A 22,015-nucleotide genomic window follows, 5' to 3' on the forward strand; every position below is an offset into this window, starting at 1 on the left:
TTAGTTATTAGGTGCTACATATGTACATATGTACGTTTCTATATACTCATGAATTCAGAACCGGTTATTATTATTTTTCTCTTATTTGTAATATCAGTGAATAATAAGTAATAAATGAATAGAATACAGAGAGCGACTTGCATTTAACGTACTAATCACACAAATACTTCAAATAAAACCAGTGCCTTTGAAACGGTCTTTTATTGTAAAAAAACAAAAAAAAACAATTTTACAATACCTTTATACTAAGTATTTTGAAAACGTTGGATTGCATTTTTGAAGAAGAAGTTCTCCACAGCATTCACATAGGATTGATTGGGCGGCTTATGGAATTTTAACTCAGTAAATATGTACATACATTTGACTTTTTATTTATATAAAAATTAATTCATCCATACATATTTATGTATGTGAAAGTATACATATGTATGTATGTATGCATTTATATGAGTCAAATAGCGTCTCGGGGTAAACAGCGGTTCAAAAATTCAATATTTTTAATTAATATACATATATATATATACTTGAAAAATACCTGGACGCTTTGTTAAAACATGTACATAGGTTGTTAGGTTGTTAACATTTGGAATGTTTGATTATTAGAAAAAAAAAAAAATAAATAAAATCGTTGACTTTGAATTACACGAAACCTAAAAATAGATTTTCAATTGCATGCCTTTTAAAAATTCAGTAAATTAATTAGCACGTTAAATCAAACGCTCACTGTACCATATTCAGAAGTCGGTATTATTTGGAGCATCTTCGGTGTTTGTATCGCCTAAGCTTGTGTCACTGGCAGCTGCCAACACAGTTGTTGGTGCCAGCGAGAATTGTGGCGTTGCTGTACCGATGAGTGCCATTGTTGGCTCTGTGTTACGACGCTTCATTTTGCTCTTGTTCTTTTTCAACATTGTGGCCTGTTTGGCACAAATGGATTTCCGGTTATCAATAAAGTTGATGCACGTTGTAGTTGAATTTTTGAAATTACGGTTTTAATTTTTGATTTTCCAACAGATTAATTATTATCATTATTATTATTATATCAAGTAGATTCCGTCCGGTAAATTTTTTCCATCATACATATTTATTTATGTATTTTAACAATGTTTTTCAGACAAGAGGTTGGATACAGTTATGTGTTTGGTGGTTTTTATTTTACATTTAACAATTTTTTAATTGTGTCAAATGTGTTGAATATTATTTCCAAACGAATCGTGAGACATAATAAAGAAAAATAAAGAAAGTAATATTTGATTAAGATGGTTCGTACATAATTTTCAGTTTGGAGCTAAACGGACGTTTATTAGTTAAGAAGTATACAGCAAAAAAAAAAGTCACAACAATAAAAATATAGCAAAGGCTAATACGATTGTAAACGAACATTAGCCAAGAGTCTTAAGATTGCAATTTAAAGTAAACAAGAAAAAAAAACCTTATATCAATATTGAAGGATAAGAATTAATTAATTGAGCAAATGAAAAAAGCTATGTTGAATAAGCAAATATTTTTCAATGCTTTGGTTTGGCACGTGCGGGATATGTCAAGTGTAAGATGTGTGGATCATAATATATATACTTATTTACATATGTACATACATACATAAATTTATTTGTATAAAAGTATAAACGGAATGAACATTTCAAAAATTTTGCCACTAGCCACAAAATCAGTCGTCTGTGAAAGAAAATCTAGCAGATATTTATTAGGAATTGCATAGCAGAATGGGCAAATTTGGGGATTCCTATTTTCGCTTATGTATTTTTATATTTTTATTATTTTCGACGAAATTCGCTCAGCCATTTGGTTCTCCTTATACTTAAAGAAAGAGAAAAATACGTCGCGGCTAGAAATTTATACATAAATGCGTGAATGGTGAAATTTGAAAGAAATATTGTAAAAACTCAGCTACCCTAGTGTTTTTTTTTTTAATTTTCAAAAGGAACTGATTAATTTCATTGAAATTCGAGATCAGTGTTTAAAAGCTTGCTTACGCACAGCAACACATTTTACATATTCATCATTGACGGCCAGCTTCCTGTTGCCATAAAACTGTTAGGAAAACTGCTCTAGAAAGCGGTTAATGTTTTTGATTTTATAACAAAAGTTTGGAAATTTTGTTTTCTGCCGTGAAAAGTATTTACGAGTGTAGAAACTGGTAAAAAAATTACTGGTGTAGAAAGATGTTTCGCTACAGTTGAGATTATTTATGAGCGATACTTCACTCTTGGGCGATTTTTCACTGTAAATAACAAGTCACTTATAGCAAAAGCTACTACTATTTAGTCAACGGTAACAGGGATTGACGACATTTTTGCGTTTATATATTATGGTTGTGAGTTTCTTGTCAATGATGAATTTCCTACATTCTTAGTTTATGTGGTGTTTTCCTTCTATGTATTGCGGATTTTGATGTTTTTTTTTTGAGTTTTTGAATAACTTGTTGTAGAATGAACATTCTTCTATCTAAGTATATTATACTTATTTTTCAAAGGAATTTTTGTGTTACCGCACGATATCTTCTTTAATACTTTATTACATTCAATGATTGAGACCTCATTTTGTGCAAAAAATAGCCAGGTTATTCAAATTAGTGTTAATATTCAAAGTTAACGAAAAACTTTGGCTATCCTTTAACAATAGCGTTTTACGTTTATTTGTTTCAAAAAATTCATATTTTTACCAATATTGGAATAAAAAGATCGAGGAAACATTTACGATAATTTTTGAAGCTTAGAGCTTAATTTTCCCTAGTATGTATTTCTCTAAAATTCCGATTCAAACAACAATCATCAAATCGCTCATCACTAGTTGAAACCAAGCTTGACATCTATGTAATTAAGAGCTGTGAGAATTCAAAAGATTGAACAAATACATACATATCTATACGTACATGAAAGGCATAGAAAAAAACTGTAATCGAGAAATCAATCAAATTATCTCACATTTGGAAAAAATACCTATGCGGCCTATCTAAGTACATATCGAGGACTTACATTCAATACCCCCTACCTGCAATTTTCATAACATGTGCTTCACATATCGCTACCCACACTTTTTTCAACACAGATAATGCGAAATTACATAGATTTTTCGTCTCTCCGGAACAATTTCAAAAAATGGACCGACGTGAGAAGGTAACGATATTTTGAAACGCTGACTGAACTACTTATCTATCATCCCTGATGCGTTATGTGTACATATGCACATCCATACATGCATATTATAAAAGTTTAGCAATAATATTATCGATGACAGTGGGGGACTCTTATACACATCTACAACTCATTTTTGTGAAAGACTTCATTGAAATTGGCATGGAAATTGGACCTTCCGAATGGACCACCTACACGTACATAGTCGCGGCCAACATTTGAAAGAAATTATTTAAAAAAAGTAAATGTCAGATCATTTTTTCGGGTAATATTTAATAAAAATTCCGACATGTACATAAGTACATACATATGTATGTATGTATAAAAAATATTTTATTTTGAGTGCCACGCCTACTTTCACACAAAACCAATAAGTTGTATGTTTTATGTTCTTTTTGCAAAGAAATATTTTTTTTTAACAATCTTTTGTCGGAGAGGAACAAAATCATTTAAATAAAGTACTAATTTAAACTAATGCCGAAGACTTTTGTTAAAAATTACGGAGTTATACATACTACATATATACATATATACACATGTACATATGTATTTCGAGTTCACTCCTGCATTTACGTTTTGCCGGATGTACGTATGTAGTATCTTCAAACGTTAAAAAAAAAAACAATTTAAACCAAATGGCGTCCTTTGATATCAATGTCATGCATGACTTAAGTGCCTGGCAGATAGAAAGCATCTGTGTACATATCCAGTAGAAATTTTATGCATACGACATCGCTGTTGGTGGCATGAGCTTGNTTGGCAGATAGAAAGCATCTGTGTACATACCCAGTAGAAATTTTATGCATACGACATCGCTGTTGGTGGCATGAGCTTGCTGCTGTGTATACATGCCAGTATAAATGAACATTCATTTCCATTTAACACGCGTGGTTTCTCAGAGCGTAAGCGTACTCTAANCTGCATAGGTGCGAAATCTACTACCCAAAATTAAGCTTACGTGTCTCGGCGTTTTTCGGGTCATTTTAGCGTCCCTACAGTGCAATTAATTTCAAATTTATGTTTTTGCAGGTTTCATCATACAATTACGTTTCTATAAATGGACTTAAAATTAATATATCGCTGATATGTAGAAGCTCCCATAGAAAGCAATCCTGCAAACCAAAGTTACCAAATATCTTTAAGAGCATCGAAAGAAAAAAATGGTTTATTCGCATATTCATAGTTTTTCGTAACTATCAAAAACTATCAGATTTTCCTGTTCGCGTACATAAAAGTCCAGCAAAGTAGGGTAAATTGAGAGATCAAATTGACATTTCATTCTGCTGTTTCTGCTGGAAAAATTTTTGCTAGCAGCCATTCGCCAGCAAGAAAAACAGCTGATCAAAGTCATCTGTTTTCAATATATGAAAATATGGAAATTTATTTTAGATTTGTTATTAAGATTTTTAAGTTTCAAATAACTTATTAGAACTGCAAATATATCGGAAGAAAGCAAGTACTCATTTACTCATGTTTGCTTAGCAAATTGCTTTCGGAAAACTTTTAATTGATATTCTTTTCATGTTTTCTGTTTTATGCTTTTGTATGTATGTAAACAAATTTCCGAGCAGCTGTACTGAAAACTTGCTAGTTTTGCGTTCGTGTACTTTTGCTAACATTTCTCTCTTTGAAAGAGAACAGATACAATATCATTCGAATTTTGCTCTTGAGAATTTTCTGCTGGAAGAATAAGGCGTGGTCGCACAGGGGTCAAATTTCAGATTACCCTATGAAGACGTCTTAACCGANACATTTTCCATGTAAAAGTTTTAATTCATTCATTTTTTCATTCGCAATGAAAACTTAAGCTTAGTATAGAGCGCTCAAGAAAAGCAAGAACTCCATATAAACGCTACATAACGCTGAAGAAATGGCGAATAAATTTTCCTATGTCAAATTTCTTTAAATCAGTACGAGGTTCATAAGAAATTTGCCACGCTTTCTACTATTGTTTTCTAAAGGCCTGTATGCAGCTCTCAAGAAAAGCAAAAACTCCATATAAAATGACGTACAATAAATGGCTAAGAAATTTTCTTGAGTCAAATTTCCTTAAGGCAGTACGCAGTTCTTAAGAAATTTACTACGCTTTCTACTACGGTTTTCTAAAGTTTTTTGTGAAAAAAGAGCACAATACAACCCATGTTTGCAAAAGAAATATATGCCCCTTCTATTATTTCGTGAGGAAAGAGTAAGACAACANCTATTTAATTTCTTAAGTCCATAGAGGCATCTGGCCTTTGACCCCTTTGCGACACGTCTTAACCGACCCCAATCGGGACAAAAATTTATGTATTATATCTTCGACTATGGTAGTATCGATTTTGGGTATTAGATAAGAAGAAAATTAATTTTAGTTTTCTGCGTCTCCATAGAGGAATCTGAACTTTGGCNGTCTTCGACTTTAGTAGTATCGATTTTGGGTATTAAATAAAAAAAAAAAAAACTATTTAATTTCTTAAGTCCATAGAGGCATCTGGCCTTTGACCCCTTTGCGACACGTCTTAACCGACCCCAATCGGGACCAAAATTTATGTATTATATCTTCGACTATGGTAGTATCGATTTTGGGTATTAGATAAGAAGAAAATTAATTTTAGTTTTCTGCGTCTCCATAGAGGAATCTGAACTTTGGCCCCTGTGCGACAGGCCTTAATCGTCTCCAATCGGGATCAAAATTTATATGTGGTATTACCGATTGAGGGGGTGAGACTGAAAAAACCGTTCATTTGATTTTTTAAGAACCATCCTACACTCAGAAAAAAGTCAGGCAAATATATTCCTCTCAAGACATGATTTGGTAACTATAAACAAATTATGTAAATATAACCAAATCATGTGTTGAGAAAAACATATTTAGTTTACGTAACTAAACTCTTTTCTCAGTGTAATGTACATATGTACGTTATACGATCAAGAAAACGCAATAAATGTTGACTCATTTTCATCATTTGAATAAAACTAAAATTTAGCTCAGTTTTAAATGAAAATATAAACAAATGTTATCTGGCTAATGTTGTTCTAAACAGAAGAGGCGTGGTACGGGCTGTATCATTAAATTTTTATCTACACAATATAATCTAATAGGCATAAGTTTTTAAAAACTATTTTAAGTAATATTCAGCCAAACTTTACACCATTGGATTCTTAAAGAGTGTTTACAATGTCAGCTTGGAACTGAAAGTACTTTTTTGAAATGTTCTGTTCGCCTAACAGCTTAGAGTGTAGTAGTGGATATATCTATGCTATTAAGAACGAGAAACCAAACCCCCCCAAACCAATATAGTAAACAGAAGTAACTTAAAAAAAGTACTTTCAACTCAAAGCTGGCACTCTTAGCAACGAATCTTTGTTTTTATGAGTAATTAACAGCAAAAATATTTAAAAAAAATTTATAAATCTTTCTGCGCAATTTCTATGTTTTCAATTATATAAGTTTATTGAAATCGTTAATTAACTATTACTTTCTGAATTAAATTTGTATTTTCTTGAATATTCTAATAATCCCATTCAAATAATGTATCGTACTCAATGATTTATATCTTTTTTGCATGGACTTGAATTGTGACCGTTATGTACCTTAATTGCCATATTTTATTTGTTTGTGTGTTCCAAATATTGTATGTTGGCTTAATTGTTTCACTTTGTCCTGCTAAAGGTGCATCTCTTTTATGTCTTTCAAAAGTGTGATTTTGTAGTTTTCAACAATCATAGGAAGCAACAAAACAAAAAACTTGGACCGGACGGACGCGATCTCTATGTGCCAATCGCTGCCTCGCGGTCGGGATCGCCATTTTCTGGTGCCGAAGCCGCTTGACCTAGTCCCGATCCGACACCGCCGCCTCCGCTGATACTTATTTGGTTAGCACCCTGTGCCGCTGCAGCCGATGCTGTTGCCGATGCTGATAAACTACTGGCTAACACTGCTGGGGAAATATGTGGCTCAGTGAGGCGTCGCTTGCCCCGACTTTTTTTCAGCATTGTTGCCTGCATTGAAAATGTTTAGAGAAGTAATGTGAGCAGAACGACTAAATAAAACTAACAAACTCTTACATTATCAAACTTTTTCCTTTTTACTTTTTACATAATGTACATATTTATGAATTTACATGTATTAGATGCCTTAGTTTGTTAAAGCTGAAACACTACGGCAGCAGGATATGAAAATAGGATGCTAAGAACTTAACAAAATGAAAAAAAAAAAAAATACTCACTATTTCAAAAACTGGATGAGCTACGCCGGAATCCGTGATTTATAAGACTGTTTTGCTGTAGGCTTAGGTTCTTATATGAAAAAACATTCATCTTGCACAAGCGAGAAAAAAGAGATAACCAACCTCATGAAGAATAAGCCGATAATAAAGCGAATGGCGTACTCAGATTTTAAATGCAACTAACCAGAAAGTTACCCACGCGGCATAAACTGACTACATGGTACTATTTTCCACGCATTGTTAAATTTATTCGTTAGGATTTTCCCGATAGTAGTAGTTTTTCCAAAATTAAAATACTTAAAATTGTAGCTAATTTAATGTTGTTTTTAAGGAAACGAGCAGATTTTGAATCGATTTATATTTTAACTAGTAAATTAAATTTAGGTAAAGTCTATATTTACGACTGATAATTAAATTACTGTATTACACTAGACAATACCCACTTACTTCGCGGCGCCTTAAAACACCTTTCGAAATGTAAAACAATCATTCAATCGGTTAAGAAGTGCAGCACCAAATGGTTTCTAATTAAAAAATAAATTATTCCAAACGACCTAGGTGCAATTTTAGGAAAATCGGACCATAAATACAATTTTTTTTGAATAGGTCAGTCGCTAGTACAACTATCTGGAGCCAAATATTCCAATCCGTTCAGCCCTTTTGCGTGATTGGGTAACAAACATACAAACTTTCACATTTATAATATTAGTAATAAGTATAGACAGAATAGATGCCACGTCCATTTTTGCAGTAACCTTCAGTTTTCTACATGAGCATGGAACTGATTTTATATACTACATCCGTACCGAATTTCAGTACTCCACCACAAATACTTTCAGAGATATGCGGTGTCAAAAATGCCGCATGTATAGGTGGTGCCACGCCCAATTTTCCGATAAGATATTTTCCGTTGGTAAAATGGAGTCTATATTTAAAGCAATACATCGGGGGAAACCGCATTAATTCCATGCATGGGTTTTATGGAGAAAACGACTAAAATTAGTAGTTACTTCCTAACTCGTAAGTTTCATTAATTTAATACATATAGAGAAAAGTGCGTCGCCACTAAGTTAAAGATAGGTAGAAGACAGTAGTGAAACATGACATGACCAATTTGTACTCTGAATACGTTAACATTAAAAAGACAGATTTGACAAACGAACGGAACATAGAGAATATAAATTTAAACCAACATTTCTCCTACCCTTCGACATTACTGCTAGAGGTTAGCATCTTCGGAAATTATTTATTTCTTTCAAATAGTAACTGCGCACATGAAACTATTTCCCTACCTACATATATATTGTTAAAAACTTCTACAAATTTTAAAATATGTCAGACCTGATTGTACTCAAACTGGCTTTACTTAAACCTAATTTACTAGTTCAAATATAAATCAATTCAAAATCTGTTAGCTGTTTTAATAACTACAATAAATTAGCTACAATCTTAAGTATTTTAATATTGGAAAATTTACACTATCTGGACAATCAAATAGATTTGAGAAAACAAATAAATTTGAAAAAATCGTAAAAAATAATGCAATATAGTCATTTTACGGCGCGTGGTTAGCTTTCCGGTTGTATTAAAAAACTGAGTACGCCATTCGCTTTATTATCGGCTTATTCTTCATGAGGTTGGATATCTCTTTTTTTCTCGCTTGTGCAGATGAATGTTTTTTGATATAAGAACCTAAGCCTACAGAGTAGCTCATCCAGTTTTTGAAATAGTGAGTATTTTTTTGCATTTTGTTAAGTTCTTAGCGCCCTATTTTCACATTCTGCTACCGGAGGGAGGATCTGAAATACTTTAGCAAAATGTATTTAGAAAATAAGGCATCTAATGTATATGTTATACACATATGTACATACATATACAGATAGGAATGTATATTAAAATAAACTCATTTATTGACACTTGTGTTTATTTATATGTATCCATATGTACATATTTTAATGTATGTATATATGTGTATATGTCATTAACTTTTGGTTTTTAACATTGAACATTTATAAATAATGCAAACATATGTATGTATGTGCATGTATTTATGAACTTTTCTTAACATAGATATATGTACATGCATATCTACATTTGCACGTACACGACACTGGGTTGTTTTCTGAAAAACTTGGTTTGCAATTATTTACACCTGATCCTCTTCTTACGCGGTTAACTGGGACCAAACATTTTTCACATAAAAATAGATAAATTTTCAAGCAAATCAGCCTATGCGGTTCAATTTCTATACCACACCGCGTAAAAAAAATGTATTTGCATGGGAAACTTCTAACTCGTACGAACTCAATATGTATCTACATACGCCCATCTCTACAAAAATACATATATATTTTAAATGCATTACGTTAAACCAAAACATATGTACTTAGACGTTTATTAAATGAACGATCCAAACAAAACAATCAAATCAAATTATTTTCCCGGGCGAATAACTGAGCAATAGTAATCCGGACTTTCCGGACCAATAAAAAAAATGATTCCACTGTAAGTTCCGGGCGAATATCCACTACGTTTTACTTTATACAAAATTCGAAAAATAAAAAATATTTTTTCATTAAAAGTGATAAACTTGATAAAATGATAAATTTATCATTTTGTTAAATTAACTGTCAAACTTTGTAACGAAATCTATTTAACCAAAGTTTATCACATTATCAAACGACTTAAATGGATAAATGTATAAATTTTAGCCAAATTCAACCCTTACAGGTTGCCAGGTGGTCGCTTTTGTTACGAACACATAAAACCAAAAGAACACAATGGACGAGGTAAGATTGAAACGTAACTAGCCATCATATAAGTTAAATAACAGAAAATTGTATGCAATTATTTACCAAGGTGCGTTCATGAAAGAATGCGGATAAACTCATAAATTTCAGCAATTTATCCCTTTATCACTTTAGATGAAAATTCTATTACACTATCACTATGTAGTGCTAGTGAAATTTCAAGAGAAAAGCGTGAATAACTTTCGTCTCGATGCAACCCGGCAAATTTTTTTCTGTAAATAATTTCCAATAGAACTTACAACAATATTAGCCCAAAACGTGATTTTAAAGCCATTGAGATGTCAGTAATATTTAAAAAAAATTTTAATAACTTTTATAAAAAAATTTTAAGACCAAATAAAAATAAAAATGGGAAGAAAACCTCATCATCTGTAAATAATTGCCAATAGAACTTACAACAATATTAGCCCAAAACGCGATTTTAAAGCTATTGAGATGTCAGTAATATTTAAAAAATTTTAATAACTTTTATAAAAAAATTTTAAGACCAAATAAAAATAAAAATGGGAAGAAAACCTCAGCATTTGCAGTAATGGTAATAATAATTATTGCGCATAACTTTTATCTTGATATTCGTATAAGACGAGTTTAAAGATAGTTCTTATGTTGGCAGATTTATAGTCAAGTTTAACATAGTTTTTCGTAGGGACCACCAAAAACTAAAAGCTTTTGCGGACCAAGGGCGAACAGTACGTAATACATAAAATGAAAAGTGTGTAACTCTACTTTTCACAATTTTCGGCTTATAGCTCAACCAGCCATCGACGTAAAACCGTATGGGATTCTCGTGTTAACGAAAACTTACCACCGCATGACGGTGACGTCCGTCGGTAATGGCTGGTTGAGCTATTATCGCGTATAGTTTTTGAAACATTTTATTTTAAAACATTTTAAATATGTATTGTATGTATCTACAAACAATTCCGAATAATTTGATACCTCAGCAAAAGATGAGCTTTCAGAATAAACCAACTTTTCAAGATAATAGCCCAGTAAAGTTAGACTTTTTCTTTAAAAAAAATGTGTAACAGCAATTTTTTGATGCAGTTTACTTCTATTTGCCACGTAGATCATGGATCCACAGTCTTGCCCCTAAATTTCATTTGGCACCATTCCGCCACCTTGGATTTAAATTCTTTTGGGTTTCTTTGCTCTAAGCAAAACCTATTTCTCGATTACTGCAATCGTAATCATGAATTGCATAATTGCGATTACTTTCATAACTACAATTACGGTAATTGCAATCTTAAATATTTAAGATTACGATTACTACAATCGTAATCATCAAAAGTACGATTACGACTACAGAAGTCGTAGTCGTTAAATTTTAAGGACTAGAATTAAAGTATGTATTCGCAATCAAGCATGTCAAGCTTGGCGGCCGCTGTGATGTAGTGGTTAGCAGTGTGCGCTTCCACTCCGCAGTGCCTGGGTTCAAGCCCTCAAATCAAAGTCAAAGCGAAATCGCAAAAAATATAGAAAAACGGCTTTTTCTTAACAGCGGTCTCCCCTCGGAAGACAATGCCAAACCTTCGAGTGTATTTCCGCCAAGAAAAACATCTTCTCATATAAAAATACAATCGCCAAACACTAACATATGTGTAAGCGCCAATCTCTAATCAAGCATGTTATAATTACAGTTACAGTAATCGTTATGCTGGAAATTACAGTAATCGCAATCCTAAGTAATAAAAATGTAATCGTAATCTTAAAGTGCGCAGATCTGGTAAAATCCCATAGGCAACATAGGTGTGCTCTCAAATTAAAAAAATTAACTTTTTTTTTAAGTGTACCTGTTTTTTTAGATTTGCCCATATATATTGTGACCAGTTTTGACTAATTTTCTTTCGTTTGTCTAATGTTAATTAATTTTTTATTAAATTCTAGACAGATATATAAATAAGAATCAAAAATTTTGTACGCCCAAGTATGATAGACATTTTATTTTATTTTATTATATTTGTTTATAAATGAATTAATCGTAGCGATTTCGACAGAAGCAATATTTTGGTATGGAGCAAAATGCATTTGAAAGCTAATTTAATTGACTTTCAAGGAAAAATATTGGCATTGAGCCACAATCACTTCTTGACCTTAAACAAATTGGTGAATAATAGTGTTCTTTGAAAAAAAACATGCAAAATCCAACGGATATATTAAAAAAATAAACATTTTTTGGATTTTTTATTGTACATACTAGTATTATAGATTTTGAGATGAGAAACCCGAAAAACCCGAAAAAAGTTTCAACCCCTCAATTTGAAAAATGAATTACATATTGATTTTTTTTTTATTTGCATACAGCTGTGCATCCTTCACAAAATTTTTATCCCTCGAAAAACAAGTCAGTTTTAGTGCTATTTACGACCTTTAATTTAAGCCAAGATAGAAGTCTCTAGGCCCTTTGAGAGCTAAATTATTATGATTCTAAAGTTAAACTTCGAAATTTCATTCGACATTTTACGCAATTTTTTTTCTTATTTCGGAGTAAAAACTAGTACAGCAGTTTTGAAATTTGGTTTAAAATTGTTATAACTTGGCTCTCAGAGAGCCTAGAGGCTCAAATTAAAGGTCTTGAATTGCACTTATTGTTCGAGGGATATAAAATTGAGTGAAGGATACACAGCTGCATGCAAATAGAAAAAAAATGCGATACATAATGCATTTTTTAAATTAAGGTGTTCCAATTTTTCTTCGAATTTTAAACAGTGGAATCGTGTCGCTCGTCTCAAAATCTATAATACTAGTATAATAAAAAATACATAAATTTTTTGTTTTGGAATAAATCCCGTGTATTTTGCATGTTTTTTCGATTTTTCGAGGGATTTACTTTAGCTTTCAAAACCATTTTGTTTCGTATCAAAATGCTGCTTCTGCCGAAAGCGCTACGATTAATTCGCGTGCAGTGTTCAAAAAGTACCCTGTGCGGCTCGTGAAAGGACAAGAGATGTATTTTAAAATGCTGTGCATACTTTTCAGATATGAGTTCAGCGACAAAATCTATAAGAAATGGCCAATTTCATATCAGAAAGAAATTTCAATTAGCACGAAATTGTTCCGGAAGTAGAATCACAATACCAAGAGTGTAATTGAAATTCTCAGCCAAACTCGGATTTCTCGACCGACTCGGATTTGGGAGGGGAAATTTCCCCTATTGAGGGTTAGTATCGAAATTCTGTTACTACAAAATTCGGAACACGAAATTGTGCTTAACATAATTCTGGTTTTCAAAAGTCTGCTTATTCTGCTTTTGGCAATTCAACTTTTCAAAATACTGAATTAGAAATAAGAGCGAGAAGAAAGACTTGACAATCTTATTTAAAAATTTGCCTTGAAAAATTCCTATAAGGCGGCCGAATGTCAAGAAAATTAAGATAATAAAGAGAGAAAGCGGTCTTATTACATCAGCTGTTTATAATTTTACCATGAACATAATGTAAACAATGTCAAATAGGACATACCATTACTTTTAAAAATGCGCGTTTTTTTTAAGTAGTTACGCGTCCTATTTAATATTGTTGATATTATATTTTAATACAGAATTTTGTAATTCAGTATTTTGAATTAGTTCGACATAAATTATATTACTGGAAATAATTACAACTCGAAATATTCTCCCGAGTTTTGGTCAGTACATGACAGCAATGCAACGGAAACAGAAACCATTTCTAGAACGCAAAATTGTGGCGAAGGGTCCCTGTGGGGAAAATCTCTAGTTCTGAACTGGGGCGCTTCTAGTACATTTAGACCCCGTACTGGTTCGCGATAAATCTCTTTTGCATGCAAGCAACTGGCGAATTTAACATGGCGATGTCCTAGGAAGTGTCAATTGCCCCCCGCTGCATCCCTTTTTCGATAGTTCCGAACTAGTCCTAAATTCTATAGTTCCGAACCAGTTCTGAAATCGACAGACGAAAGAAAAAAGTATCATGATTTTTCAATCTTTTTGGTTCTTCCGTGTGTGCGATTTTAAGTTATTTTGGAAATGTGTTTTCAATTTGAAATTAAATTTGTTTGAATGATTGTAAGAAATGTACGTTTACATACCTTTAGCTGTAGCTGAGTTTGCAGAGGTGCTCGCTTCTTAGATTTCAGACGGTCCCAAGATGTTGAAATGTTAACACAAATTTTAGTTTTGTATTACCAGGCTATGAAAAAGCATCTGCGAAGCGCAGAATAGAAGCGTATTGGAACGAAAAAGCCGCCGAACACATATCTATGTAAAGTAAACAAGCCCCCCGCTGCATTCCTTATTCGATAGTTCCGAATTAGTTCTAAATTCGACAAATAAGATCTAGTTCGTTCTGCATCCCTTTTTCTATAGTTCCGAACCATTTCTAAATTCGTCACTTTAGATATCGATTTCTAGTAAAAAAACTGAAATAAATCAGTTTTTTAAAAGTACCACTTTTCTCCGATTTTGGACTGGTGGGGATTTAGTTCATATCGGACTAGTTCCTTTTTGGCGATAAAGACAAATTTGATTCACTAGTCCGCGGTTTCCCTGCAGGGGTAGCATGGCCGTAGAGTCTGACCGATTAATCTCGGCATCGGCATCAGCTAGTATCGGCCAAAAGAATCGGCATCGCCATCGCCATCGGCATCGGCCGTTTTTGGCCGATTCTTAGCCATTCTTTTTACTTTTTTCGCACTTCATGCCATGTTATTTAGTTTATAATCTTAAAATGTTAATGCATCTGAGTCCTCCTGTCATAAATGAGCAGTCCACTTACAAACAGCGTTATGTGATTTTATGATAGTAACCCATAAATGAAAAAAAACGACTACGACAACAAGTAACTTTTAAATTTAATCTTTTTTGTATCGCCTGAAAATTTGAATAAATAAGAGCCTAATAACATTAAAACATGACATAACATGATATTTTGAAAGTTTATAAATAAGTATGATAGCAACTATTGCAAGAGTAGTTAACACTTGATGCTATTTTTTCAGAACATAGAAAGATTTTGCACTGTGTTGTTAGTGGGCATGAAACTATTTTAAATACTGGTACGTTACACACCAAAAACTAAAAATCGAAAAAATTTTGCATAGTACACTTTGGAAGTGGACTACTCAAATGTGTTGTCATGTTTCGTTTGTTTTATGATGTACGGTGGCGAATTTCGCTAAATTTTGTACAAAGTTTGAAATTTTTACTTACATGGTTTTTGTTAGATAACAAGCTACACTTTCATAAAAAAGTAATGAACATTAAATAAACGAAAGGTAAAGAGCCAAAGAATGCTAAAGCGTCTCTTCCGTATTTATATTTTTGCCACTGTATGTATTGTTACAATTATCCTTGAATTAATCGCTGAATTCCAAAATCTTTCGGGTTCTTTTCACTGGATTGCTAAATTATTTACGTAACAACAATACTTTCATCATTATTTTAAAGCTGCGGTTACTGTTTATTAACAAATTGTATTGAAATAAGAACAAGTAATTTTTAGCAAAAAAAACCGACTTAAAAAAAATATATATATCTCTATATATTTCATGATCCAATGATCGGATCTAAACCAGATTAGTATGGGAGCACCTCTGAGACCGAAATCGGTTGACGTGGTCCAAAGTTATGCGGGAACATACATAAAAAAAAAAAAAATTATATTCCGACGAACTGATAACCTCCTCATTTTTGGGAAGTCGGTTAAAAATACTATGGAAGAAAGTATTGAAATGATATGTTTGAGCGATAAGTATGTACACAAATAAGTGAATACATTCTTGGAAGATTATTGCTTTTGTAATGTTATTTAATGTTTTTCTTTTGTTGTTATTAAAATTTATTAAAAGCATTCGATCTTGAATGAATTTATTCGTATTCATGCAGTTTTTTGAGTTTAAGAATTCGGCATAGGTACCGGCCAAAAATTGTGAATCGGTCGGACACTACATGACCGACAAAAAGTAGTTTTTGGAGAAAGTAATCCCCAGTTCTATAATCTAGCATTGAATTTACAGAAAGAACTTATTTTTCCAAAAATCCAAATTTTCAAAAAGAAAAATGGAGAAAGAATAAGAAAGAACAAATAAGTTATTAAAAAATAAACAGCTTGAAAGAACTATTAAAAAATAAATGATTTAAGTCCTACAGCTTTTTTGAAGAGCATTGCAAAAAATATTTAAATTTACTAAAATAAAATATTGTTTGCATATATTCAAAATTGATATTTTGCTAATTGTATACTTTTCGTTGAGAGAAACGGGTTTTTAGGTTACTTAGAATGTATTTCCTAATTGTAGATGTAAGCCAAAAATGCGAGTAAATTTAGGCAGATAAACAGAACTTTGAAAGGCGAAATTGCGAAAAGTGGAGTTTTATGAGAAAGAATTTCAAAATGCAAAACTTTCGAAAGCAGGATTTCGGAAAGGAAGAATTAAAAAATACAGAATTTTTTCCGAGCAGATTTTTTTTACATTTTGCATAATTTCGCGATGTAGAATCTTGTAATGCAGCGTAATGAGACGCTCCCTAAAATTGACTGCCGCATTGTGAAACATTTCAATTTAAAAGTTTCCTATAAACGAAGTTATATGGGTGGGACGGGCTTATCTATATAAGAATTATGTTAATAAAAACACATTTTATAAATACTACCAACCAAAGAAACCCTTATAATAAAAAATTTTAGTTATATTTTTTTTTTACTATTCAGAGTCGACGTTTGTATGTATATAGTGCTTCCACTATGCGGCGCAGGGTTGCACAAGTAGACTTTCATGCAAGACGTTGAGCCTCCATTTAAACACCATTTATCTCTGCTCCATTTGCTTGGAATAAACAAGTAACTTTTAACATACGCAAAAAGAAAATATTCCGACGAATTGATAACCTCCTCCTTTTTCTGAAGTCTGTTAAAAATATTAAAAAATCCTAAAGTTTTAATCAAACTGATTGATAACGAATAATGTACATACATAGTATGTGGCCTGAAAAAAAAATGCATATGCCTTCTTGTGGAAAAAGGTTCTGGGACAAAGACATATTTAGTTACGAATGCTTGGATCATGCACTAAAGGAACGAGTTTCCGACTTTATTGGTCAAAACTCCTCGCGAAGCCACCTTCAGTGTCTTTTCACCTTGTCGGAAAAGGGAACGTACTAAAATGCTTTCAAATTTTTCTCTTTCCAAATAACATATGTACGTGGTAGAGGCCATCGGGAAGGGAAGGAAAGTCTTGTGCGAAACATACAGTTTTGATGTGGAAGATAACGACAGTACTTCTTTGGTTTGCCCTTAAAATCGTCCAAATTGAATCAACGAATAAATGTAAGCTGATTAACATTGTCACGTTATTGCAATGGCCATTGAATGAAAAATGATACTGAAGATGATACAACGCTGAGACCGGTTTGTCTTCAACCCAAACGTGACAAGGGATTTGTTCCAAAATAAGCCATTTTGAGACCTTTATTCCTACAAATCTAATAATGGAAATTAAATTAATTTGCTTTAATTTTCCCATTTCCAATTTTCTCTTGCACTTTATATCAGAGCAATTAAATTTTAAATAAATCTTCTTAATCTTTAGTTTTCTATGAAAGCAAACTACTTCTGCGATCTTTTACCAAATATTTAAGGTAGTGCGATTTTACTGACCGCTAGTGTATGTGTATACATATCGTTACCTTAATGTAGAAAGGCCTTAGCTAATTTTTTTCGAAATTCAGCTCGGATTTAAAATCAACCACATCAAAAATGTTAGTTTCGGTGTTTATTAAAGACCATTGTAATGAAAAAAATCGCAATTGAAGAAGTTTTGTAACTACTTCGTAAAAAAACCAAAATGTTAGATAGGGCGCTGCTATACTAAGGTAACGACATGTATGAATGTATGTACAAATATAAATAGTGTTGCATGCAAGCTTTTTCAAATGAAACGTATGGCAACGACTAGTTTTAACATAATAGAAAAAAGAAACTGTTACAAATTAACTTATTAATCTAACAAAAAAGTTTTCATTTACATTATAGAGATGTGGCCAACCAATTAGATCCAACCTTCTCTAACATGCAGGAACCGTAGTGTACATATTATTTAAAAAACTTCTTTTGAGTTTTACTTCTTGCTTAGAAAACAAGACTTATTTTTTTAGTCTTGATTACGAAATAAATAATATTTTATAGATTTAGTTTTTATTTTCTAATGAATGACATTTATTTTCTAAGCAACAGCGAAAACTCAGATTTTTTTAAAAAAGAAACAATCAAGGAGTATTTAATAGCCGTCTTTAAGTAGAAAATTGCACTAATGGTGATTTCGTTTCTACCAAAAACTGCCGCCTTTTGATTGCCCCTTTCTCTGTTCGCATTCGATTCTAAATTAAAGGCAAAGGGGTGAGAAAATTGTATGTTCGTTTCTTAAAATGTCGCACTTTTTTAAGGCAAAGAAGGCACATTATCTGCCCTTCGAAGCTTTGCCAGGGGAGATGGTTGCCCTGAAAATCAGATGATTGCTTAAATCGATGGTATTATAAAATGCGGGAACTGGACAAGAACAGGAAGGCAAAAACATGCCCCTTTACAAGCTTGAAGAAGTTACTACAGAAAAAGAGATTAATTAGGGAATATTTAAATTTATGTCGTTTTTCTCTTTTCAATGGAATGACCCCATAACAAATTCTACGTACAACGACAGTGTGAATTACAACAAACACATCATTTTAACGTTATGATTTCCTCGGCGAAAAATTCAGCTGTCGCCTCAACACCACTTTATTGAATTCGCCTTGGAAGATAGTAGTTGCGATCCCGTACGAGTCCGGACTTGTCAGAAATAGTCAGAATCAGTCAGAATTTACCGGAAATCGATCCCGTACTCAGCTCTCTGCCTATTGGGAGGACAAAAAAGAGAGTAAATACGGTTCTCTCTCTGTCAGAAGTTACCAGTTTTAGTCCGAGAATGTTTTGCTGGTAAATTCTGGTAAATGTGTCAAACGATCAGCTGTAGTGTGTTTGACAACCAAATTGTAAACAAAAGAAAAGTGCACTCTGCTAATTCATGTTGAAAAGTATTTTATTACTTGTTTAAGTGGATTCTAATGAATTTGAAAGTATTTTTGGTTATTTACACACTTAACATACAAAATAAACAAAAATTTATAACCAAAATTTGGAGGTTATGTTGAAGTTGACAGAAGTTACCATTTTTTACTAGAAAGCGATCCCGTACTTTTCAGTGTTATTCTCGTACTTTTCAATGTTATTCTCTCGCTCTGAGCGAATTTTTATTTTTTTACAGCTTTACTAGTCCGAGTCCGAGGAATACGGGATTGCACCTAGTTTTTACTCATAGAGGATATATCAGGGCGAATCCATATGAGGTGGTGTCGAATCACGGCATAAGTGATTGAAAGAAACTCGATTCGAATCAAATGAAGTAAAATGACAGCTGATTTTTCAATAACAATTTAAATTGAAAAAGCGAACTCGCTACGGAATGCCGCCATCTAGAAAAGAAATTGCGAATCAAATTTGCTTTGATCACGGATGCATGTATTAATTTAATAAGGGGATTAAACAGGTACACTCCACTATAAGATTTTTGATTTAAATTATATTTGAAATGCTTAAAGTTTGCAACCCATTCGGTTTGCAATTGAAAAATATTGGCATAAACATCTGCTTGAGATGCAACTTCACTTTAAAATTAGTTATGGTCAGAGCTAACCTTTAATTTTTATTTTATGTGTATTCGATGACCAAATATGTATGTACACCCCGCGACAAAAGATGGCACATCGACATTTTTACCAGTTTTGACTACTTTTCTATTGCTGTTTTAAGGCTCAATATGTTTATATAAATAATACAACAATATAATAAATTTCAGACTTTGTACAAAAATTCCATGAACTTTTCATCCCAATCCAAGCATTTCAATTTTAAATTCCAGAATAATTTTTGGTATGCAGTTTTATAGCTCATAAAATTCTAATATAACAAAGTGCAAATTTTAAGTTTCTAAAAAATCGCGTTGATTTTTGATACTTTTTTTTTGTGACGGTGACTTTGTATGGAAGTAAATGCGTGATATCGTAAGCAAAAAAATCAGTCCAGCGCCTTCGTCTTGTAAACTTATACTAGGTTCACATATAAGTAGATTATCCTCATTTTCGAGCTTAACACCCTAATCTGTAATTATAACAAGAGATTAGCCATATAAAATTCGTCCCTTGTTAATCTGTAATTATAAAATAATCTCAGATTTAACCGATAACTTTTCGGTGTCCATCCTAGTTTTATCGATTGTTTTTGCGAAAGAGAGGAGAAATGCCAAATGTAAAAGTAAACAAAAATGTACGCTAGCAAGTAAAAGAGGTTTGTAAAGGTATTTTTAATAAAATGTTAAGTTAAAATATATTTATATTGCTTATTATAGCAGAAAAACGTGATCACGGAGGCACAGAGAAGAAACATAAAAAAAAATTATTTTCCTTAAATACTTCAATCTTTGACCTTGAATATCTTTAAATGGTTATATTAATGAAAAGAGTATACGATACCGCTTTTGTAGAATTTCCTATAAATATGGACGATGCAGCTGGTTTAACGATCTCTTGGTGATAAGATATGACCATTTTTATATGAGACTGGTAAACTATGATGAGCATAATCATCCCGTTAATATTAAGAGCTCAGATTTGGTAAGTACTTTCTAGAGGTACCCAGGAACTAGTTTTCGTGTGTCGGATAAAAAAAAATACTTGATTTTTTTTTACTTACCCTAGGATATACATTTCAATTTTTCTACTTTTATCTAAGCCTTAAGCCAAACTTGCTTTTTGAAAGATCGATTGATACTCATAGTGTAATAAGCAGGGAACGATTTCGATTAAGAATGTCCACGATTTAGCATATCGAAACGTAAGACGTATTCTACGTCAAAATATCAAAAATCAACGCGATTTTTTAGCAACTTAAAACTAACACTTTATTATACTAGAATTTGATGAGCTATAAAACTGCATACCAAAAACTATGCTGGAAAGTAAAATTAAAATGCATGGAATTTGGGTGAAAAGTTTGTGGAATTTTTATAATTTTTGTATGATGTCTAAAATTTAGATTTATATATAAAATTTAGATTTTATATTTCTTCAAAGAGCCATACTTGTATATAAAAATAAGGAAACTTAAAAAAATCAAAAGAAAATAGTCAAAACTGGTAAAGATGTTGATATGCTATCTCTTCTCGCGGGGTGTATGTATACATCACGTCTATTTAAATCTCTTCGTTTTCTTTCCGGAAAGTATTGGTAGATTTTTAGCCTTTCATGGTTAAAATGGTAGCAAATAAAATAGCTAAAAAGTTGGTAGATCTACCAATAAAGTAGTACAGTCCGTGCACTGACTATATTCATGCACATATTTATAGCTTCGAATTACGGGAAATTCACGAGATCAAGTTGAGTTGCTATTTAGTTGCCCACTTCTCTGTATGAACTAAAAATCAGCCAATTGGTGAAATATGTGTAACGTTTTAAATGTACTCACTTTTAAAGCGGATTTCAAAACGACTACATCACCAGGACTCTGTACCCAAGGTTCTCCATCGACTTGAACTGGCATATCTGAATATAAGTGAATTTTTATATGACCGCCCTGCAAAAAGAAAGTTGTAAATAAAACAGATACGTACGACTGTCACGTTTGTGACGTATGTGGCGTATGGAAATACCCATGATAAAAATATAGTAAGGTAGAACCGCTGAGAGTCACTTTTAAAATTCTTGACGTTTCCAAACAATTTAATTTTTAAATTTACTCACAAACTCACACACACATTTTCATTTTCAATCTCAAGCAACAACAATTTCGAACAATTT

The 22,015-nt window shown here is 32.3% G+C and overlaps 1 protein-coding gene across 3 annotated transcripts in view; it reads right to left on the bottom strand.

The window, feature by feature from the left end:
* Positions 1-603: 603 nt before the first annotated feature.
* LOC108361712 (diacylglycerol kinase theta) overlaps positions 604-22,015 on the bottom strand; it is a 79,417-nt gene continuing 58,005 nt past the window's right edge. For all 3 annotated transcript variants that reach the window (XM_017614417.1, XM_017614416.1, XM_017614415.1), the window contains 3 exons: positions 21,684-21,791; positions 6,729-7,136; positions 604-917 (listed from right to left, as the gene is read on the bottom strand). In XM_017614417.1, coding sequence (XP_017469906.1) covers positions 6,906-7,136; positions 21,684-21,791 — 339 coding nt within the window. In that variant the 3' untranslated portion in view covers positions 604-917; positions 6,729-6,905. The remainder of the gene's footprint in view (positions 918-6,728; positions 7,137-21,683; positions 21,792-22,015) is intronic.

The sequence above is a fragment of the Rhagoletis zephyria genome, unplaced genomic scaffold, assembly GCF_001687245.7.
Source record: "Rhagoletis zephyria isolate East Lansing unplaced genomic scaffold, Rhagoletis_zephyria_1.1 Rzeph_scaffold_00824, whole genome shotgun sequence".
In the NCBI taxonomy this organism is placed as follows: domain Eukaryota; kingdom Metazoa; phylum Arthropoda; class Insecta; order Diptera; family Tephritidae; genus Rhagoletis; species Rhagoletis zephyria.